The sequence below is a fragment of the Delphinus delphis genome, chromosome 6, assembly GCF_949987515.2.
Source record: "Delphinus delphis chromosome 6, mDelDel1.2, whole genome shotgun sequence".
NCBI classification, from domain to species: Eukaryota; Metazoa; Chordata; class Mammalia; order Artiodactyla; family Delphinidae; genus Delphinus; species Delphinus delphis.
In genome coordinates this window covers 19,877,947-19,898,508 of record NC_082688.1, presented here as the reverse complement: position 1 = coordinate 19,898,508, position 20,562 = coordinate 19,877,947, and the positions used below count along the sequence as shown (strand labels likewise).

General features: G+C 51.1%; 1 protein-coding gene across 3 annotated transcripts in view; it reads left to right on the top strand.

Annotated features, from left to right (window-relative positions):
- ZNF618 (zinc finger protein 618) overlaps nucleotides 1-20,562 on the top strand; it is a 184,753-nt gene that overhangs the window by 144,253 nt on the left and 19,938 nt on the right. Inside the window, exons 9-14 of one of the 3 annotated variants that reach the window (XM_060014279.1) lie at nucleotides 1,088-1,147; nucleotides 1,689-1,778; nucleotides 11,372-11,611; nucleotides 15,280-15,363; nucleotides 17,431-17,475; nucleotides 18,444-18,521. In XM_060014279.1, coding sequence (XP_059870262.1) covers nucleotides 1,088-1,147; nucleotides 1,689-1,778; nucleotides 11,372-11,611; nucleotides 15,280-15,363; nucleotides 17,431-17,475; nucleotides 18,444-18,521 — 597 coding nt within the window. The remainder of the gene's footprint in view (nucleotides 1-1,087; nucleotides 1,148-1,688; nucleotides 1,779-11,371; nucleotides 11,612-15,279; nucleotides 15,364-17,430; nucleotides 17,476-18,443; nucleotides 18,522-20,562) is intronic. The other 2 variants (XM_060014278.1, XM_060014277.1) reach the window with 2 other exon arrangements.

The window sequence follows — 20,562 nt, the reverse complement described above, 5'->3', positions numbered from 1 at the left end:
AATTAATACAGTTGATCTAACAACTTCAGAGCCCACAAAGAGCAATAATATATCTTTACCGTGGTCATGAATCAGTTAACAAAAATTATTTAGCTACCAAAATTTTTAAAGCTTCTATATTGCGAGAAAAGAACATAAACAGACTAAGAAACCAATTGAGAAAAGATACTTGTAACATGTCGAACGAAATGTTGATGCCCTTCATCTATAGAGTTCTTAGCGATTTTAAAAAGGTAGACATGCCTGTAGAAACATTGACTGTAAACACGAATAGGAAAGTCACAAAAGAAAAACTGTAGTTCATTAATCCTCAAAAATAGCTTCCTTAGAACTCAAAGAAATGGAAAATAAAACCAGCAGTGCAATGTATTTCTCCCTATCAGGCACAGTAAGAAGATGATAGTACTAAATGCTGGCTACAGTATATGGAAACAGTCATTTTGAGATCTTTCTGATGGGAGCGAAAATTGGCCCAGTCTTTCAGTAAGTAGTTGGTGCTGTGGTGATCAGAAGCCTTAAAAATGCAGACCCTTAATTTATCCTGAGGAAATATGTGCAAAGATTATGAACAATAATCTTTATTTCGCAGTGGTGTGCAAAAATAATGAGCAGATGTGCAAAAATTTCTACGAGGGTATGGATCACAGCATTTTTTTATAAGGGAAAAATTTTGAAACAATCTCAGTGTCCTCTGGTTTAGGAGACTGGCTCAGCAAATTCCAAAGTCCAGTGGTAACCAGGCAGCCAATAAATGCAGTAGAGATCGATGTTTATTGATTTGAGCAAGATGTCTACAAAATATTGTTGATTGAATGAATGCACCAGGTTACAAAGAGCATATAGATCAGGGCCGGCTAATTCAAGGCCCGTAGAAGCCAGACGGCTGACGTCAGTGAGAGATGAGATGGCTGACGTCAGTGAGAGATGAGATGGGAGTGCAGGGTGGGGTCTGGGGCAAGTGGCCAGGTGAATGCTCCACCCTGTGGGGTAGCTGCTACTCTTTTTGGGGGATTATAGATGATTGAAGTTTCTCTTATATTTAAAATTTTGTATTTGTATTTATCAGTATTTTATAATTTTCCCCCAGTGAACAATATTACATCAGAAATTTTTAAGAAGAAAGAAGTTAGGCAGTGCCAAAAGAGAGGTAAAGATGAAGTCCGGTGGGACCCAAGAGGAAGACGTGGCCCCTTCTGCCAGGGGGTGGGGGGCGTTTGGGGGCAGGGAAGACCCTGGAGACAAGGTGACCCACATGTGGCCATTGCAGAGGGCAAGGCTTGAAAAGGGGCTGATAAAGAGGTTGGCACTGGAGGTCAACTCAGGACACCACCCATTTCCTGAGCACCGGGGCCTGGGGGTGGAGCGATGGAGGAGGACAGCGTGTGCCAGGTACTGTTCTAAGCATGTGACATACAAATTTAATCCTCACAGCAATCCTATAAGGTGGTCCTATCATTGCCCCATTTTACAGATAGGAAAACTGAGGCACGGAGAGGTTATTAGATTTGCCTAAAGTCACACAGCTTGAAATAGAGGAGCTGGGATTTGAACCCTGGCGGTCTGACTCAAGGGGGCTCCTGATTCTAGTTGGTGGTCCCAGAATGAGGAGGGGTTTGTGGGGAGGGAGCAAGCTGCTACTTCTGGATGGGAACAGGCACCCATTCCCACACTCTCCTCTCCTTGGACAGAAACCGGCAATTATACCTGTGAATTCTGCGGAAAGCAGTACAAGTACTACACGCCCTACCAGGAGCACGTGGCCTTACACGCCCCCATCAGTGAGTACCTTCTCTGGTTGGGGGAAGGGTGGGCCAGCCATAGGCTGAGGCTCTGGAGTTTTGCCAGGGGAGGGTGAAAGCACAGGTGAACTTGTTCTGGGTTAGCCTCTAGGTGTCCAGGTGTGACCTGGGGCCACCTGACTGCAGGAGCAGGGAAAGCCCCACCCTTCAGCCAGGAAAGTCTGAGTCCTCCCCTGGTGGTCTCAGAGGCCTGGGCCCATGTGGATTTGGGGTTAGGAAGGGTGGGCATCCTTCACCCAAGTCGTTCAGCAGCCTTGTCCTCACCTCTTCCAAGCACCTCCAAATGGTGTGGTTCCTGAGTCGCCACCCCCAAAGGCAGCACCATGTAATGCAGCTTCAGTCTGAACCAGTGCAGGGCCTAACCCAGGCTAGAGGATGGTCAGTTAGACAAGACAGCTTTGCCCTTGGAGGTAGAAAGGGTAAGAAGTCAGAAGGAGTGCCAGGCTGGCCTCAGAAGCCCCGGGTATTAGTCCCAGTGGAGTCACAGGCATGTGTGTGGCCTTGGGCAGGCCCCAATCTCTCCCTCCTCCCCTGGCCTGGGAGGGAAAGGGTTCTAAGGATCCTTCCCACAGGGACATCCTGGCCTTCCATTCTCCCCATGCCGCTGATTTCCCAGCTTCCCTTTTGGATGTCAGAGGGGTCTGTATCCTTAGATCCCCAAGTATATGAGCTAAGAGGGCCCTCAGTCCTCAGCCAAAGTTCAGACAGGGCGGGGCTTAACCACATTGCAGGGCAGTAGGGCGGGGTGTTTAAGAGGTATTTGGGAGTATCCCTGCTTTTGTTTTTCACAAAAGAGCTATGGGGATCCCACTCCACAGTCCGTGGATGGGAAGGTTTAGGTTCAGGGAGGGGAAGGGATTATGCAAGGTCATCAGGGTGCAAGGTGCCTAGAGGGCCCAACCCTCCGGTAGCAGCACAGGCCCCTGGGCCCCTGAGGGCTTTCAGGTGGGCAGGGAGGGGTGTCCAGAGCTCAGGCGGTGGAGGAGGTGGCTTCCCCAGGAAGTCCTGCCTGCTGCGCAGAGCGGCAGGACTGAGGGGTCTCCCTCAGATGGGGAGCACCCATCCTTAGGTGGAATACTGGGCTAAGGTTCTCATACTGCTCGGCCCCTGACTGCTGGGTAACCTTGGACCTGTCACTTCCGTTCTCTGGGCTCAGTTTTCCCACCTGTGGGAGCTCTCGAGGTCTCTTCAGCCCAGGGGTCTGGATTCCAGCCATCTCCAGTATAAGGAGACCCTCAGGCAGGCATCTGCAGTGGCGCGATTACAGGAGCCTCTCCTGCCACCCACGCTAAGCATGTACGGGTTATTTATTGCCCACCACATGGCCAGGTCCTGTGTGGGGGGGAGAGGCCACAGCTTACACTGGGTGGGCACTAACCCATCCATTTGACCCACTCACGGTGCTGGTGCTGGAGCATCAGGGCTGTGGCTTGAGCTCCATGGCTCAGACCCCTCTGGGGATCCCGCTCTCCATGGGCAGGGACGGGGCAATTGTGTGTGGGTACCTGCTTACCTGTGCTCTCCGGGGAAGCAGCAACTGCCCCGCTGCCTGGTGCCCAGAGGGGTTGCTACGCAGAATGCACTTACGGTTAGGTGTTAGTTACAAAGCCATCCTGCAACTTGGGTTTCAGCCTTTGGAGAAAACCTTCAGTGCTGTTTCTGCTCTTTCCCCAAATGGCTCTTGCTGGAACAAGTTGAATAAGGTCATGGAGTTGATAAGAGGAGGAGCTTGGCTTGAACCCTGACAGGCACCCTCCAGGCCCATACTCTTAACCATGAAGTTCTCCTGCATCACATGTCAGATGGTACAGCAGGAAGGGGTGCTTCGTTTGTACCCTGATTACTTCCCTAACATCCAGGTACTTCTCTCCTGAAAGGCTGTCTGCTCTTTCTCTGTTCCTCATTTTCTTGTTCTCTCTATCGTGAACTCTTTTTGTCTTTCTGCATCTGTTTGTTGAGTGCATCTCTTCTTTATTAGTGAAGTCTAGGGACTCCGTGATCATCTGTGTTTAAAATTACAGAGAGAGATTTAGGTTAGATCCAACAGAGGATTGATTCTCCAAAGCTGACCAAGAAATAGCCCCTCCAGTGGCCTTTGGATCTAGATATTTGTATGTCCATGGGTTCTGTGTGGAATTGGGGGCTGGACTTGATGGCTTCATCAAGTGGTACTCAGGGCCAGGCCTTGAGAGACCCTGGGTCTCCTGAGAGCATCCAGAGAGACGTAGACTGACTGGAAGGAGGTGTAACGAAATGGAGTCATATAATATGTACTCTTTGGGGTCTGACTGCTTTCACTTAGCAAAATGTTTTTAAGATTCATACATGTTGTATATATCAGTTCATTCTTTTTTTTTTTACTGCTGAGCAATGTTCTGTTGTGCGCAAGTACCACAGTTTGTTGAGCCATTGGCTTGTTCATTTGAATTGTTTCCAGTTTTAGGCTATTATGAATAAAGCTGCTATTGAAAATGCTTGTACTAGGCTTTCTGTGTTCATTTCTCTTGGATAAATTCCAGGGAGTAGAATTGATAGGTCATAGGGGAGAGTATGTTTACCTTTTTAAGAACTGACAAACCATTTCCCAAGATGACTGGGAAATGCGCCTTTCACTAGCGCCTTTCACTCCCACCAGCCACAGATGGGAGTTGCACTTGCTCCAAATTCTTGCCAACAATTTGGTGGTAGGAAGCCACTCTGGTGAGTGTGTAGTGGTATTTCATTGTGGTGTTAATTTGTATTTTCCTGATGACTCATGATGTTGAGCACTTTTTCATTTGCTTATTAACCATTCGTATATTTTACTTTGGAAACTGTTTAAGTCTTCTGTCCATTTTTTTGGGTTGGGTTGTTTGTCTTTTTATTGTTAAATTGGAGGAGTTCTTTGTATACTCTAGATCCAGGGTCTTTATCAAATATATATTTTGTGGACATTTTCTCTCAGTCTTTGGTGTGACTGTTGATTTTCATATAGTATCTTTTGATGAGCAGTTTTTCATTTTAATGAAGTCTAATTTATCAGTTTTTTTATGGTTAGTGTTTTCTCAGTTCTACTCAGGATATCCTTGCCTACCTCAAGGTGGTGAAGATATTCTTCTTTATTATCTTTTAGAATCTTTGTACTTTCAGCTTTTACATTTAAGTCTCTGATCCATTTTAAGTTAATTTTTGTGAATGATGAGAGGTATGATTTGAGATTAACTTTATTCCATATGACTGGTTGTTCCAACACCATTTGTTGAAAAGATTGTCCTTTTTCCATGACATTGCATTGAGACCTTTGTTGAAAATCAGTTGAATGCGTAAGTACGTGTGAGTTTATTTCTGTTCCACTGATCTATTTGCCTGTGTTGGTGCCAACATGGTCTTATTTACTGTAAGTCTTAAATCAGGTACTCTCAGTTTTTCAACCTTGTGTATTTTTAAGAATATTTTTCTTAAAACAAGGAACTTTGCCTTGCAATATAAATGTTAGTCTTATTGCCAATTGCCACAAAAAAATCCAGCTGGGATTTTGTTTAGGATTACACTGAATCTATCGACCAATCTGGGGAGAATAGACATCATAATAATAGTCGATCTTCCACTTCATGAACATAGTGTATCTCTCCATTGGTTTAGGTCTATTTAAATTTCTCTCAGCAATAGTTTGTATTTTCAGAGCAGAGGTCTTTTACATATTTCATTAAATTATATCTAAGTATTTTATGGGGTTTTTTGATGCTACTGTGATTTTTTTATTTTCCAGTTTTTGTTGCTATGATTTTTGTATATATTGAATTTGTATCCTGCAACTTTGTTAAATTCACTTATTAGTTCTCTTAGCTTTTTTCTAAATTTATCTGAATTTTTCTTGTACATACTGATGTCATCTGCTAATAAAGACAGCCTTACTTCTTTTTTTCTAATCTGTATTCCTTTTATTATTCTCTTTCTTCCCCATTATGCTGATTAGGACCCTCCAGTTCAATGCTGAATAAATGAAATGTGTGGATATCTCTGCCTAGTTTCCAGTCACAGGGTTCAGTTTTTCATCGTTAAGTATGATCATTTCCATCATTAAGTATTATGTTAGCTAAAATAGGTTTTCATAGATGCCCCTTTGTCAGTTGAGGAAGTTACCTTCTATTTCTAATTTACTGAAAGTTTTTATCAGAAATTGGTGTTAGGTGTTTTTTCTGCATCTGTTGAGATGATCCTATGATTCTTATCTTTTATTCTGGTAATGTGGTAAATTACATGGATTTTTTTTTTTTTTTTTTTTTTTTTTTGCGGTACGCGGGCCTCTCACTGTTGTGGCCTCTCCCGTTGCGGAGCACAGGCTCCGGATGCGCAGGCTCAGCGGCCATGGCTCACGGGCCCAGCCGCTCCGCGGCATGTGGGATCCTCCCGGACCGGGGCACGAACCCGCGTCCCCTGCCTCGGCAGGCGGACTCTCAACCACTGCGTCACCAGGGGAGCCCAACATTTCTTATACTGTAGGTCTGTTGATGAAAGATTCTCTTAATTGAAAGTGTTTTTATTTCACCTTTTCTTTTGAAGGATACTTTCTTTGGCTATGAAATTCTAGGTTGAGATATTTTTCTTTCAGCATTTTAAAAATGTCATTCCTTTATCTTCTGGCTTATGTTGTTTCTGATGAGAATTCAGAGATCATTCTGATTGTCGTTCTGTATTTAATGGGTCTCTTTTCTCTGAATGCTTTTAAATATCTCTCTATATTACTAATTTTCAGCAGTTTGATTACGATGTATAGTTTTCCTCGTGTTTATCCTGTTTGGGCTTCACTGAGCTTCTTAGATCAGTGGGTTTATAGTTTTCCTCAGATTTGGAAAATTTTCAGCCAGTATTTCTGCAAATATTTTTCTTCCCCAATCTCTTCCTTCTCCTGTTGAGACTTTAATTGCATATATATTAGATTGTTTTATGATGTTTACAGATCATCAGTTGAAGCTCTGTTCAGTTTTCCAGCCTTGTTTTCCCTCTGTGTTTCAATTTGGATAATTTCTAGTGTCCTGTGTACAAGTTTACTGATCTTTTCTTCTACGGTCTTACTTGTTTCATTAGAAATGTCCATCAAGTGAATTTTACATTTCAGCTATCGTATTTTTCGTCTCTGTAATTTCCACTTGGTTCCTTTTTACATTGTTTCTTTCATTATATTCATATTATCCTTTAAGTGTTTGAGCATATTTATAATAGCCGTGTTAAGGTCCTTGGCTGCTAACGCCATCATCCCTGTCATTTCTTTATGTTCCTGTTGATTTTTTTTCTCTTGATTATTCCTCACATTTTCCCACTTCCCCTAACAAATAAATTTTTATTCTGTGCTGAACATTGTGGATGCATATGCTGTGTTGCTGAGTGTGTGGATTTTGTTGTCTTCTTCTAAAAAGTGTTGAATTTTGTCCTGGCATCTGGCAGGCAGTTCATCTACTTACAGATCAACTCGATACTTCAAAGCCTTGTTTTAAAGCTGTGTTAGGGCAGTTCCAGAGCAGTCCTTATTCTAGGGTTAGAGTAATCCTTCTGAGGCATGGCTTTTCTGGGTCTCAACTGAATGCTGGAGGTATTCAGCAAGATCTCTCCTCTGGCAGGTGGAACTCAGACATCTCCTTGCCTTTTGCCACCTCTGAATCTTCAGTCAGCTCCCCGCATCCCCCGCCCCCCCCCCAAGCAGCTGTTGGTTGCCAGTCTTTGCAGAGGCTCCCTCTGTACAAATACAGTTTGGTGTTCAGCCAGAGACTTCAAGGGGCCCCTCTGCCCGTTTCTGGAGTTGTTTTTTTGCACAATTGCCTCCTCTTTGTTATTCTTCCCTGTCAATTCCAGCTGCCTCAGAAGCCCTGAACTCTGATCACTGTCTCTCAGATCAGTGAGATTACAGCGCATCCTTCCAGCTCTACCTCTGTGCTGTGGTCCAGAGGGTCTATCCTAGCAGAGAGCTGGGGTGATCCTGGGGCTCAGAGCAGGTCTTCTTTCATGAATCACAGTCTTGCACCATCTACATTCAGAGTCTGAAAGTTCTTGTTCCATGCATTTTGTCCAGCTTTACAGCTGAATCTGGAGGAGGGCTAGTCCTGTACCAGGTATACATACCATCATGGCCAGAAGTGTAAGGTCTCCAGTTCTCTTTCTAAGACGAAATCTGTGAGCAGTGGTTCCCAAATGAGATTCCTCTTGCATCACCTCTCCCTTGCATTCCCTCCTCTAGCCTTTGAGCACCCTATTCCCTTTTGCCTCCAATGCGTTTCCACCCCCCTCTACTGCGTTAAAGGTTTCAGGGAAATCCTCTGGTCTTCCCTGCCTCTCCGCTGCGTGGTTACCTTTCTTGAATCCTTATAGTATCTGAATTTCTGTTCCAGTTAAATTTTCAGCTTTACAGAAAGAAGAGACCACGTGCTGTCTTACTTGTAATATCTCTTATGTGTAAATATCTCATACCTTTCTTACTAGGCCAGTCTGCCAGTCTGAATTGCTTTCTTCCTTTCTCAGTGAGAGCCCAGGTAGGAATATCAGCCTGATAACATTCCATGTGAGAAAGTCAACAGATGGAGCAAAAGGTTGAGTGAAATGAGTTAGGAGCCTGGGAAGTTTATCTTGGCTCGGCACTGATCTCCTCTGTGACCCTGGCATGGTGCCCGTACCTCTCTGAGCCTCTTTGTCCCTAGCTGCCTTATACCCTTGGTACCAGTGGGAGGATAACATGTGAGAAGCTTCTTTCGCCCTCTCTTGGGCATCCCATATTTAATGTGCTCTGTTTAAGTGCTTCTGAGCCATTCGTGCTTTGATTCCTGGTTCCACAGTATCTGTTGAGCACTTCCTGTGTGTTAGGGAATGTGCCAGGCACTGAGTGCGTGGTTGGACCAAAGTGGCAGAGTCCCTACCCCCACGGAACATACAGGGTAATGGGGAAAGAGGCATTGATCAAAGATCACACCCTGGGTCATCATTGGTGGCAGTCAGATCTTGGAAGGGAACAAGGGAGGCGACTGGAAGATAAATGACCAGGTGGGGTATCAGGGAGGGCTTCCGGAGGAAGTGATGTTTAGGTGGAGGTATGTAGGACCAGCAGTAGTAATCCAGGCAGAAACTGGAGGGAAGAACATTCCAGGCAGAGGGGATACCATGAGCAAAGGCCATGAAACTTGGAAGAGAGAGGGGTTGACTGAGAGGGCAAGAAGTGGGCAGGCCCCAGGCAAGGGTTTACTGTATCATGTGCTTTTGGGTGTCCTGAGCTCCCTGCCACGGGGAAGGAGGGGCTCTCCCACACGGAACGCCAGGATTTTGACAGCAGGCTCGCAGACCATGAAAAGATCTGGTCCAGAGGGTCTCCTAGAAACCATTCTGCGGGTGGAGACGAGGCCTAAGAGGGGAAGCAACACGCTCTGTTTATTGCTCAGAAATTCTCTGTCCCTTGTGCCCAGGTGCCCGGGGGTGTGTTAGTGCCTAAGGGGACCACATGGCCTGTGCAAAGACCTCCATGAGAAGCTGGCAGGCTTGAGCCCCCGTCCCATCCTGGCACTAACTTTCTGTGTGGCTGTAAACTTATTAACCATTCTGGGCCTTGGTTTCCTTATTCCTAAAAAATACCATTAATAACTGTTTGCATCTGAAGAGTAGTTTACCGGTCAAGGTGCTTCCGTGACCTGTGTGGATTCTCACAAAATCCCCGTGAGGCTGGTAGTGCAGAGATGGGTGTCCTGCTCTCATCAGTGGAGGTGAGGTGGGAAAAGTGAGGCCAAGAGGGGAATAAAGAGTCCAAGACCGCAGAAGCCGGAGGTGACAGACGAGATTCAGAGGTGGGTCAGGCTCACCGCACACTCAGGGCTGCTTCCGTTAAACAGCGAACCACAAGCTGTGGTCCCCAAACTGCGCTTCAGGGAGACAGGGGAGAAATCAGAGATGGGACGCTGGACGCCTCCCTCAGAGTTTGATGTGTAGGTTTATCCCGTGGCTAAGAAAAAAACAATTGAGAATTGGGAGATGAGCCACCCTTCCGGTTGAACTCGGGACCTTCAAGGTCTTTCACTCTGAAAGGGAGGGGGGGAGAAAGGGGGATCATATGTAAGTATCCTTCCCCACCCACCCGTCTCCAGTTCCTGATTGAGAAAGTGAGAATCTGGAGAGTGGGGTGGCGGGGAAGAGGAGTGGCGGGGGACACCCGTGTTCTCCACAGACTGAGCCTGGGGGATTCCTCCTGGGGCTTGGGGGGGGCAGGTGAGGGCTTGCTTACGGGGCCACGACCAAAGGACGCCCCATCCCCAGCTCCTGGCATCTGGCTGCTACTGAGGTGGAAAGGCAGTGACCTCCCCAGAGGGACAAGGGGGGCCAGCCTGAGTCCTCTGAGCTCACCTCAGGGCCTTGGGTCCCGTGTGACCTTGAACAAGGCCCTGATTCCTGCGTCTCTGGGCCTGGGCTTCCTCCGGCCAGGAGTGGGCAGAGGTGGAGGGTCAGGGAGCGCCCGTCTATTTTGGCTATGAGAGCCGTGGGCGCAGCGTCTGGTGCCCAGGATGGACACTGCCCTGGGAGCAGGGGTGTAAGAAGGTCTCTCCTCTGCCCCTGAGGCAGGCAGCAGGGCAGCGTCCTTCCCAGGCTCCGGCCAGGCTCTGCGGCAAGGTGGTGCCCTTGAGATGTTCCCAGTGCCGGTGGCTTCCGTGAGCCCCCGGTCAGCCCCGGAGGGGTCCCTTCTCTTGCCGTCTGGTCCACTCTTGCTCTCCGGGAAGAGTTGCAGTTGAGTGAAACCACTGTCTCCCCTTTCGGTTGGAAGGTGGCACTGTGGCCACATTCAGGGGCTTGCCACCCCGGTAACTACGTCTCCGGGCAGCGTGCAGGAGGCTGCCACCTGATACCAGCCGAGCTGGAGACCCGCTGAGGGTCAGGGCCCCCCACCCCTGTTCTCAGTAACTCCAGTTTCTGCAGAGAAGGCGGGCAGGGGAGGCAGGAGGTGTGGGAAATGGTGACACAGGCTGCCCCTAACCCCACCAGGGAGCTGCTGCACTGATTTCCAATAAAGCGTCAGGTGTTGGGTCAAGCACTGTCCCCTGAGATTGTCAATCCCAGGCAGTGCCCAGGAGTTCCACGAGCCCCTTCCCGTAAGACCGTGGGGCGACATTGGGCCCTCTGCTCTTCCCCTCTCCCATCAATCAACCCTGCACGTCTCTGCCTCTCTGTCGTCTATCGTTACTGCTGAGCCAGCCTGCCTTGGAAGGAAAAGAGGCTCAGGAGTCAGCATTTTAGAAAATGCATTTGAGCCTGGGTCGACTAATTCAAGTGCCCCAAGCGTGGGTCACAGGCCGAGTTCTTAGACACGCAGAGCCTGGGTTGGTCAAGGGTTATGGGTGACCCAGCCAGTGGGCTGGTCAGTGGCCTCCAAGTAATGCTGAGTGTGAGCTGGCGATCAGGCTTCCCTCGAGGAGAAGCTGGGGAAGGTTCTAGACTCCCAGACTTTTCTCAGGCTCCAGGTGGGAGCCAGAGCCCTTGCTCTCTGTGGACCAAGAAGTTTTGGTCCTCGAGCGTAGGGGTACTTGGTCGGTTCCAAGCTCCCTCGGCAACTGAGAGCGTGACCCTCTCAGGTACTGCCCCCGGGTGGGAGCCACCGGACGATCCAGACACGGGGTCTGAGTGTTCGCATCCAGAGGTCTCCCCGTCTCCACGCTTCGTGGCAGCGAAGACCCAGACGAACCAGTCGGGGAAAAAGGCTCCGGCCTCCGTGGTCCGATGCGCTACCCTCTTACACCGCACCCCTCCAGCCACCCAAACCCCGACGTTCCGCACTCCAAATTCGGGATCTCCGGCAAGCAAGGCAACTGCAGGTACCAATGGCCTATGTTACCCTCACACTTCCTCCACTCCCCGCCCTTCTCCCCACCTGCCACAGCTGTGCCCGGGGTCATTGTTCCCTTGCAAGAGCGAGGGTGGTGGTCCCTAGCTCTCTGGGACGAATCTGGGTCCCGGCTCTGCCTCAGGCTGGCTCTGTGACCACGGCAAGCCACCTAGCCTCTCTGAGTCTAGGTTTCCTTACCCTAAATCAGAGGGTTGTACAAGATGGTTTGCAAACTAATTTTTTTAAGTAGGAGAATGTTTTTCTCCCCAAGTCATGGCCTAAGGGGTTTTAAATTCTTTCAAATTAATTGCCAACCTTTGAGCATTAGGAGATTTATATATGAAACTTTTGATTTCTGGCTTACATTGAAAAGTCAGATCTGGCAGTCCTGGGCCCACTTTCCTCAGGGTAGCAGTTGCCTTGGGGCCGAGCCACAGCTGCCTCCTTCAGTAGAGCGTGTGCTCTCCGGTTTTCCACAGTCCCCACCACTCCCTCCTGCCTCCCCAATACAGTGGCCACGTGGCAGGTGCCATGTCTCATTGTGATCACACTGTTGTCTGTCTCACATCCAGCCCAGTTCATCCATTTACGTCACCTGCCTGGACCCTCTTGGCATGAGTTCGCATCCCCCATTTTTCAGAAAACCCAGTCTAAAAACTCATTTCTACGAAGAGCTGCTCTCCGTGAAGAAGAGTGTTTGGCTGGGAGCTCTGTTCTCTTGGCCTCCCTCTCCCTCACTGTTCAGGAAACCCCTCCGTGAGCCATAGCCCAGCGGGAAGCCAACGGATGCCCACTCCAGTGTTGTCTGAGTCTACGCAGAAAGGGCTCAGACTCTGGAAGGGCGAACAGGCAGTGAAACGTGCACACCAGCCATTTCTTACCAGTTATCGGGGAATGATAAGACACACTGTGTGCTGAGTACCAGCTAATCAGGAATCCTGATTCACACCTGGATGGAAAGAGCCTTGGGCCTTCTCCCTAGATATGTGGGATGTGGGGTAGAGTGAAGACTTGGTCATTCTGGGACTACGGGCCTTTCAGATACCCTCAAGAGGCCCAACGTTATCCATTAAAAATATACAAGTGATCAAACTGAGAACTCACTCAGATGAACCAGGGGGCTGGACCGATTACAGCCACGTGATGAGTGGTGCTCGCCTTTCCTCTGGTTCAGAAAGCTAACCAGGAGCAAGGACGTGGTTCTTAAAAATATTTGAAGCTATGCTTAAGTGCTTAGATCTCCCGAAAGGAGAGTAAGTAGTTAATCAACTTTGAAGGTAATGGTGTTCAGCTACTGTGTAGAGAAGAGCTAGTAGCCATTGTTTTTTGGCAACAGTAGGTATAAATCAGTTAAACAGGCTGGTCGTCACGGACTTATTGGTGGTAGATACTCGCTCAACTAAATAATGGGATCACGGCTTTCAGATCTTGATTTTACTCTCGACCTTGTGGCTGGGAGTTTTTGCATCTGCAGTTTCTGCAGAGAACTGCCTGTAGGGCCTGTGTGGTCTATGGCAGCTCTCAGAGCCCAGAGTCACCAAGTAAGCATCACAAGCAATGGGGCTTGCCTTTGGCTGCCTTTTTGTGACCTGGAAGACTTGTGATGGGTGTCACACCTGGACTACTAGCTGCGCAGGTCAGGGGACACCAGGTTGTGAGCCGGAGCCTGCTGTTGGAGCTGGAAGTCATCACTGCCCCCGTCATGCTAGAACAGGCAGCCGCTCCCGTGCGTGTGTGTTTGTGTGTGTGTGTGTGTGTGTGTGCGCGCGCGTGCCTGCGCGGGGATGTCCCCTGTGGAGCCGCTCGCTGGTTTTCAGCCAGAGGTGCCTATAGCAGGGGTAGCTGATCACAATCTGCTTTACCAGCTGAGCCATAGGAGGCTAATTATAAGAGTTTGCAACCTTAGTTGTGCTGAATTGTACCAATGTGTTGGTCAGGCTGCACAAAAATCCTCCATAGATGGGTAACCGTCCCCTGCATGCATGAGATTTAAGATGGCAGAAGGAACTGCTTCCCTGCCCCAGCCCCTTTTAAAAAGGAAGCATCTGTCCCAAGAATGAAATCTCCTTATTCTGCCATCTTAAAGGGTTAGGAGCTTAGTCAGGCCCAGGAACTTGACAACCTCACTCTCTCTGTGTTTTCACCTATAAGATGGGCATGACAGCGTGGACCTCATAGGGCGATTGGAGGATTATGTGGATGTAAAGCATCTGGACCAGTGCCTGGCCCATAGCAGGTGCTTCGTAAATAAGAGTCCCCCCGTTTTTCCTAGGTGGAGAGTTGAGGGGCTTTCTTTGCCAATTTACAGATGGTATCTTGAAGTGGGCAGGTGTGTAGCTCTCAGTCCAGGCATTTTACAGACACAGTTAGAAGAGAGGGTCTTGTGTGTGATGTTGTCAACAGCCTCTGCAAAGCGGAGGCTGCCTCAGGAGGCACTGTCAGAGTCGGGGGCGGGGGAATTGAGCAGGGCCTATAGGAACCACCTGGGGCTTCCCTTCCCATCACCCCAGTGGCCGTCTGGAACCTCGGCTCCCATAGTATGAGTGCTTGCCCTCCTGGCGTAGGGTGGCCTGGGTGACAATGGCATTTCCCAGAATCACCATTTTCGAAGGATGTTAAGGAATCTCATATTTTTAATTGGGCTTCAGTGGCCGATTCTATTTGGGAAGGTCGGGTTCAGTGAAGCTAGATGGGTCTCTCTCCGGTCGAACTTCTCAGAGCCTTTGATATCCTCATGCAAGCTGTTTCTCCTTAAGAAATGCTGCTGGGTCAGCTGCTCATCCCAGATTGACTTGTTCCCAGAAGCCTTTATATCCTGGCACATCCAGCATCCCCACTGAGCAGCTTGGAAAAGCCGTCGCCTTCTGGCTCAGACGTTCGAGACAGAACGTGGGTGTCTCCCACCTGGTTGGACCCTTTCTCTGACTCCGGCGTTCACAGAGAGTTCTGGGAGAAGGCGAGCCACTCAGGAAGGCACGTCAGTGGAGACACCCCAGAATCACTCAGGGAGCCAGTCCCTTGCCCCCGGTGAACCCCGACCAGACCTCACCTGGTCTTTGGCCTCCCAGGGTGTGGGGCTACCCGGCTCAGCCTATCATGACATCTCTGCCACCCAGGGACCCCTTCCACCCTCTGGCCCTCCTCTCTGCCGGAGCCACCCCCAGGAAGCAGTCTGTCACCCTCCCCGCTCCTTGGTGGGGCCTGTGTCAGCAGAATCGGGCAGAGCAAGTCGCGAGTGGCAGATCCAGATTACTTAGTGTCACGTGTGGCTCCCCAGGGGTCAGAGATGGGAGACCCTGGCCTGTGTACCATCTACTCGATCAGTTGGAGCTCAGGAGTGCGCCCACATCCCACACACATCCCCCCCGTGCCTGGACCTCCACCCACCCTGGGCACTGTCGGGGACCTCCTGGGACCCTGACGAGGTATCAGGCAATTCAGGTGAGCCTGAGGAACTGCAGGTTTGGGGTTTGGGGTTCTGGAGCCCATCCCTCTGCTGGTTCCCCAGCATAAAGCCTCAGGCACTCAAGCAGCCCAGGGGCCGGGGCAGTTCCCGCGTCCCTGGCCTCCCAAGCCCCCTCTGGCATGCCCCGCCCTTTGGACCTGTTGCTGACCCATCACCGTGGTGTTTCCTTGCTCTCTCCTCTCCCCACCCAGCAGAAAGCGCTTTCAGTCGGAGGGTAGAAGGCAAAGCACAAAACCACTTTGAAGAGACGAATAGCAGTTCCCAAAACTCCAGCGGTGAGTGTGCCCCGTGACAGTCACCCTGTGCTGCCGCCTCAGTCCGCTGCGGGACCTCTGCGGTGCGTGATGGGGCGGGGTGTCGGGAGGAGGCTGAGAGCAGAGCATTAGAGGGCGGCCAGAGCCCGGCAGGCAGAAGCGGGAGGGACATCCCTCCGGGCCTCAGGAGCATCTCCGGGACTGTGGATCCTCTTTGTCTCTTCCCCATGGAGAGAGGAACTCCCCTGCCCCATGACCTGTGTGATATACTGACTTGGATGGCCCCCTTTGAGCCATTGCTATGTTTATAGGATGAACATCACAGCCATTTTTTTTTTCCAGAAGAAGCAAAGCGGGTACAGTAGAGAGAGCTGTGGCCTAAGAGCCGGAGGCCCCAAGTTCTGGTCCCCTTTTGGACCTGGGAACGTCCAAAGGTTCCCTTCCAGCCCCTACCAGCCCAAGTAGGCTTGCCTGAGGTTCCCAGTGGTGTTTTGGCGCCCCCTGGTGGTTGCCTCCTGCAGGACTCTAGTGGAACCCTAGAGCACCTTAGAGCAGCCGAAAGCCACTGTCCCCAGCCAGACCTGGGGCCAGCCTGGCGGAGCCATGCGTGAGCACAAGCAGCCTCTGCCCGAGAAAGGCACAGCAATCTGGTCTGCACAGTGCCAGCCAGGGCAGGGTGTAAAAAAGGTTTTGATACTTCCTTTATACTGAGGTAAGCCATCACTCACTTTCTTGCTCAATTAAAGTTTACTTCACCAGATTAGGTGTTGGCCTGTGCTCAGCACCGTGCTGGGCCCTGCCTGGGTGCAGACAGATGATGCACGTGGCGTGACCACCAGTCAGGGGCTTTATGAAACATCCAGGAGCGCAGACTTGCACGTGCAAGCTTCCTCAGTGATCTGAGCTCCAGCCGAGGCTCGACCCCAGCTCCACCATCCACAAGCCGGTGACTTGAGCTCGCCTCTCGATCTCACCTCTGCTGTGGAATGGGCATGGCACACACGTCCCTGTGGTGGGGAAGATTCAGAGGGTGCCCTGCAGAGTTCACACACTCACATGGTAGGCTGTTTGGGAGGTGGTGGTGTTTTTAAGTAAACCAAGTGATTTGATGAATAAGTGCTCCGAGGAAGGGAGTGAGGTGTGCCGTGGGAGCCCCGAGAATGTTGCCACGATCCTTTAAACCGTAGAGAGCATGTCGACTTTTCCAAACTGCTTCATCCTTTTGGAAGCTATAACCCACTCAGCCCCTCCAAAAGATGAGCCTTAAAGAACTGGAGTGACTGGCTCAAGGCCACACAGGAATAAGCAGCAGAGCCAGGACTGAAACCGCGGTCTCCCGGGAGCCTTTGTTCCCAGCCAGCCAGGCTGCACCCCCTGCCTCTCCTTCCACCAGAGCCGATGTTCAGAGTTGGGAATGACGGTGTGAAGCGCTGCTCCCGCCGGCAGCCACCATTTATTGAGCGCTTACTGTGTGCCTGGCACGTGTTCAGAGCTGTATGTGTCTTAACCTGTTTTCATCCTTACCACAGCCCAGTGAGGGTCAGTGTTATTGTTATCCCCACTTTTTGGATGAGGAAACTGAGGCTCAGGTGACGTTGATTGTTGCCCCAGGTGCCCAGCTTGTGAGTGGTGGAGCCAGGATTCCCGGTGTAGTCCGTCTGGCCCCGTTCTGCCGCCTCCTGCCTGTGAGGCTCGGCTGACCATGCCAGGAGGCGCGGGGAGCTGCCAGCAGACAGAAAAGCCCTCAAAGCGCAGCCCTCCCTTGGCCTCTCTGGTGTTTGGTGCCAGACAGTACCACCCCGGTGCCAGGACCTAGAAGCAGCTCCCAGCTCCCTGTCCTGAACCAGGCGGCCACACGTGGATATTTTCTCCTTGGCGCTCTGTGGGCTGACTTTTTGAAAGTTGGGGGTGTCCTGGAGGGATGGCCCCGGCTGATCTCGCCCTGCCCGTGCCCCAGCCCCACCCCAGCTGCCCCCTCCTCCTCCGAGAGCCCATCTGGCTCACTACTTCCTAAGGACAGAAGTAATGACTGTCATCTCCGAGCACCAGAACCAGAAGAGACTTAGCTAAACTGTTTCTCTTTTGCAGAAACTGCAAGTCCCCTGATTTCCAATCCTTTCCCTCTCCTACAGAGTAAGTGATGGTCCTGTCGGGGGGCTGGAGAGGGCGAGGCAGGGTAGGGAATGAACTCAGCCAGCCACACGTTCGGGCCCTCCCCAGAGCATCAGACCTGGGCCGCCCTCCCAGGTAAACCCAGTTGAAGGAGGTGGAGGCACAGGGAGACCCAGCCCAGGCGGGTGGAGGAGTTTGGACAGGTGTCGGGTAGAGCTGTGACCATGGGCGTCCTGACTCTGCCACCCCCAGCCCTGCAGGAACAAAGCCACCCTTTCCTGCTCACGGGGGCAGGCTCAGGACGCCTCTTCCGAGCGCATCTCCGCCATCCTCCTGCTGTCTTTTCCCTACTCGTTTTGGCTCTCTTCTCTCTTTCTTTTTCCTTCCACGTCCCTCTGCTGGGCACGCGTGCTCGCGTTCCTATGTGCTCTCATTCTTGCCGCCCTCCGGCCCGCTTCTCTTCCCTTTCCTGTCTTATCCCTGCTTCTCTAGCTCTTCTGTGTTTCTCCACTTCTCACCCTTTCTCTCACCCCTTCTCTCCTTCTCTTTACTGCCCTCCACGTCCATTATGTTGTTTTTGGTTCATTCATACGTTCATTCATTTGTTCACTCAGCAAACAGTGCTGTCTGTGTGCTTCCACCGGCTGAGAGGTGGGCTGTGGAACAAATAAGACGTGGTCTCCGCCCCGAGAGCTCTTGTCCCGAAGTGTCCCCGGCGCCCGGAACAGTGTGGCACACAGTGAACTCTCGATAAATGCCGCTTGACTGCACTCGGCGGTCTTGATCTGCCAGTCTTCCTCTCTCCATTGCTCCTTCCCCCGCAGCCTCTCCCTCACTAGCTAGTGACAGGGGGGCAGACAGGCCCAGAGCCCTGAGGGCACAGCCCCCATGTGTGTCTGGGTGCCCAGTTCCAAAGCTGCCTGCGGCCCAGCAGAAAGGCATCCGGGTTCGTGCTGCCCCTGAAACGGCTGCTCCGTTTCTCCCTGCAGAGCCCTACACGTGCGGCGCCTGTGGAATCCAGTTCCAGTTCTACAACAACCTGCTGGAGCACATGCAGTCCCACGCGGGTAAGGGCCCCACGGTGGACGGGGGCGGGGTACTGAAGCCCCCCTTATCCCTCCCACCCTCAGATCCTGCGAAAGGCAGGGACGGCCAGGGCCAGCCTGCGGCCGCTCTCCCAAAAAACAGTCCCAGGACGTGGGAGCCCTGGTTACTCCGTTGTAAGTCAGGGCGGTCTGTGCCCTGCGGGGGCAGCTGGCTTGCTGGCAGCGTAGCCAGAGAGGGGGTCGGAGCTGGAGAAGGCTTCCAGAAATTGTGACCTCTGCCCGGAGCCTAGAGGCCAAACAGGAGCTGGGCAGGACAGAGTCGTGGGCGTGTGTAGGGTTGAGTGTGGTTTGAGACCCAGGTGAGCGGAGGAAGGGGAGGGCAGTGGAGAGGGCTCAGCCCGGGGCAGCCTGTGGCGAGCCCCATTGCTTTCGCGGTCATACCCCCGAAGCAGCAGTCCTCAAACGTGAGCGTGCATCAGTCACCGGGAGGGCTGGTGACGGCACAGATTTCTAGGCCGCACTCTGAACTTCAGACGCGTGGGTCTAGGGCGGGGCCCAGCACTCGCATTTCTGACAGGTCCTCAGGCCACACACACCCGGCTTGTCCGGGACCACACTTTGAGAACTGCTGCTGTAGCGCCACAGCTAGGAGTCTGCTGTCTGGACACCCTTTTTATCAGCTGTTTTGCCATCTGTCCGGCTTATAATGTCAGCTCCCTCGCGAGACCACCAGCCTCCAATTTTAGGTTTTGGTCATAGTAGCACTCATTTCTTTTTTTCTTTTTTTTAACATCTTTATTGGAGTATAATTGCTTTACAATGGTGTGTTAGTTGCTGCTGTATAACAAAGTGAATCAGCTGTACCTATACATATATCCCCGTATCTCCTCCCTCTTGCGTCTCCCTCCCTCCCACCCTCCCTCTCCCACCCCTCTAGGTGGTCACAGAGCACCGAGCTGATCTGATTTCTGATCTGATCTCTGTTTTAGGCAGGCAGACACTGTTTGCTGTAACAGGTAAATCCCAAATTCTCAGTGGTTTGACATAACCACTTCCTTCTCAGCCACATCACAGCCTAATGCACGCGGCCTTCCACGTGGAGATTCAGGGACCCAGACTCCTTCCTTCCTGTGTTTCCATCCTCCCTGGATCACAGAGTCCTCTCTCTCTGACTGATGGGCGGGGAGAGAGGCACACTTCCTTCTTTACCACTTCAGGCCACAAGGGACACATATATGCTCAAATTCCAGAGCCCTGCCCAGGGACAGCCCGACAAGGGAAACGGGAACATGGGGGAGACAGCTCGCTGACCCTGCCACCCTTCCCGTAGGGTGATCCTCTGGAGGCATTGGAGGTGATGTGAGAAAAGCGCCTGACACAGACGGTGGCTCAGTAAAGGCCAGAGAGGAGCTGACCAGGAAAGAGACTGAGTGTTTGCTTAGCTGCTGTCACTTCTGCTGTCACGGTGGTTGTTGTTGTTAGTTATTGCTTGTGTCTCTCTTAGGCTTCTGAACCTTTCATATCACCTTCCAGGTCTGGCCTGACTAGCACAGAGTATTACAGGGCGAGACGCTCTCCAGGCAGGTGCTGTTCTGTTAGTGTGACCCCTCTTCATTTATGCAGCGTATATCTATTGGGTATCTGCTGTACACTAGGCACCAACTCGCATGATTTTGGGTGGGAGGGAGATAATTTATTTCTAATGTACTCATTAAAATCAGTGCAGGGACTTCCCTGGTGGTCCAGTGGCTAAGAATATGTGCTTCCCGATGCAAGGGGTGCGGGTTCAGTCCCTGGTCGGGGAACTAAGATCCCACATGCTGCGCGGCACGGCCCAAAAATTTTAAAATAATAATAATAAAATAAAATCAGTGCAGAGCTGGATTGGCTGCCATGACACGTGAGTTCCAGTCCTCTCTAACTGATGTGACCTCAGGCAGGAAGCTTTGTCGTGCCCCCCCACTCTGAGTCTCCATTCTAAAACAAGGGCACACAGACCAGCAATCTCCAGCTGCCCCCCTTACACCAGGGTTCTGTCTTCACGTGTCTCACAGCTCCTGCT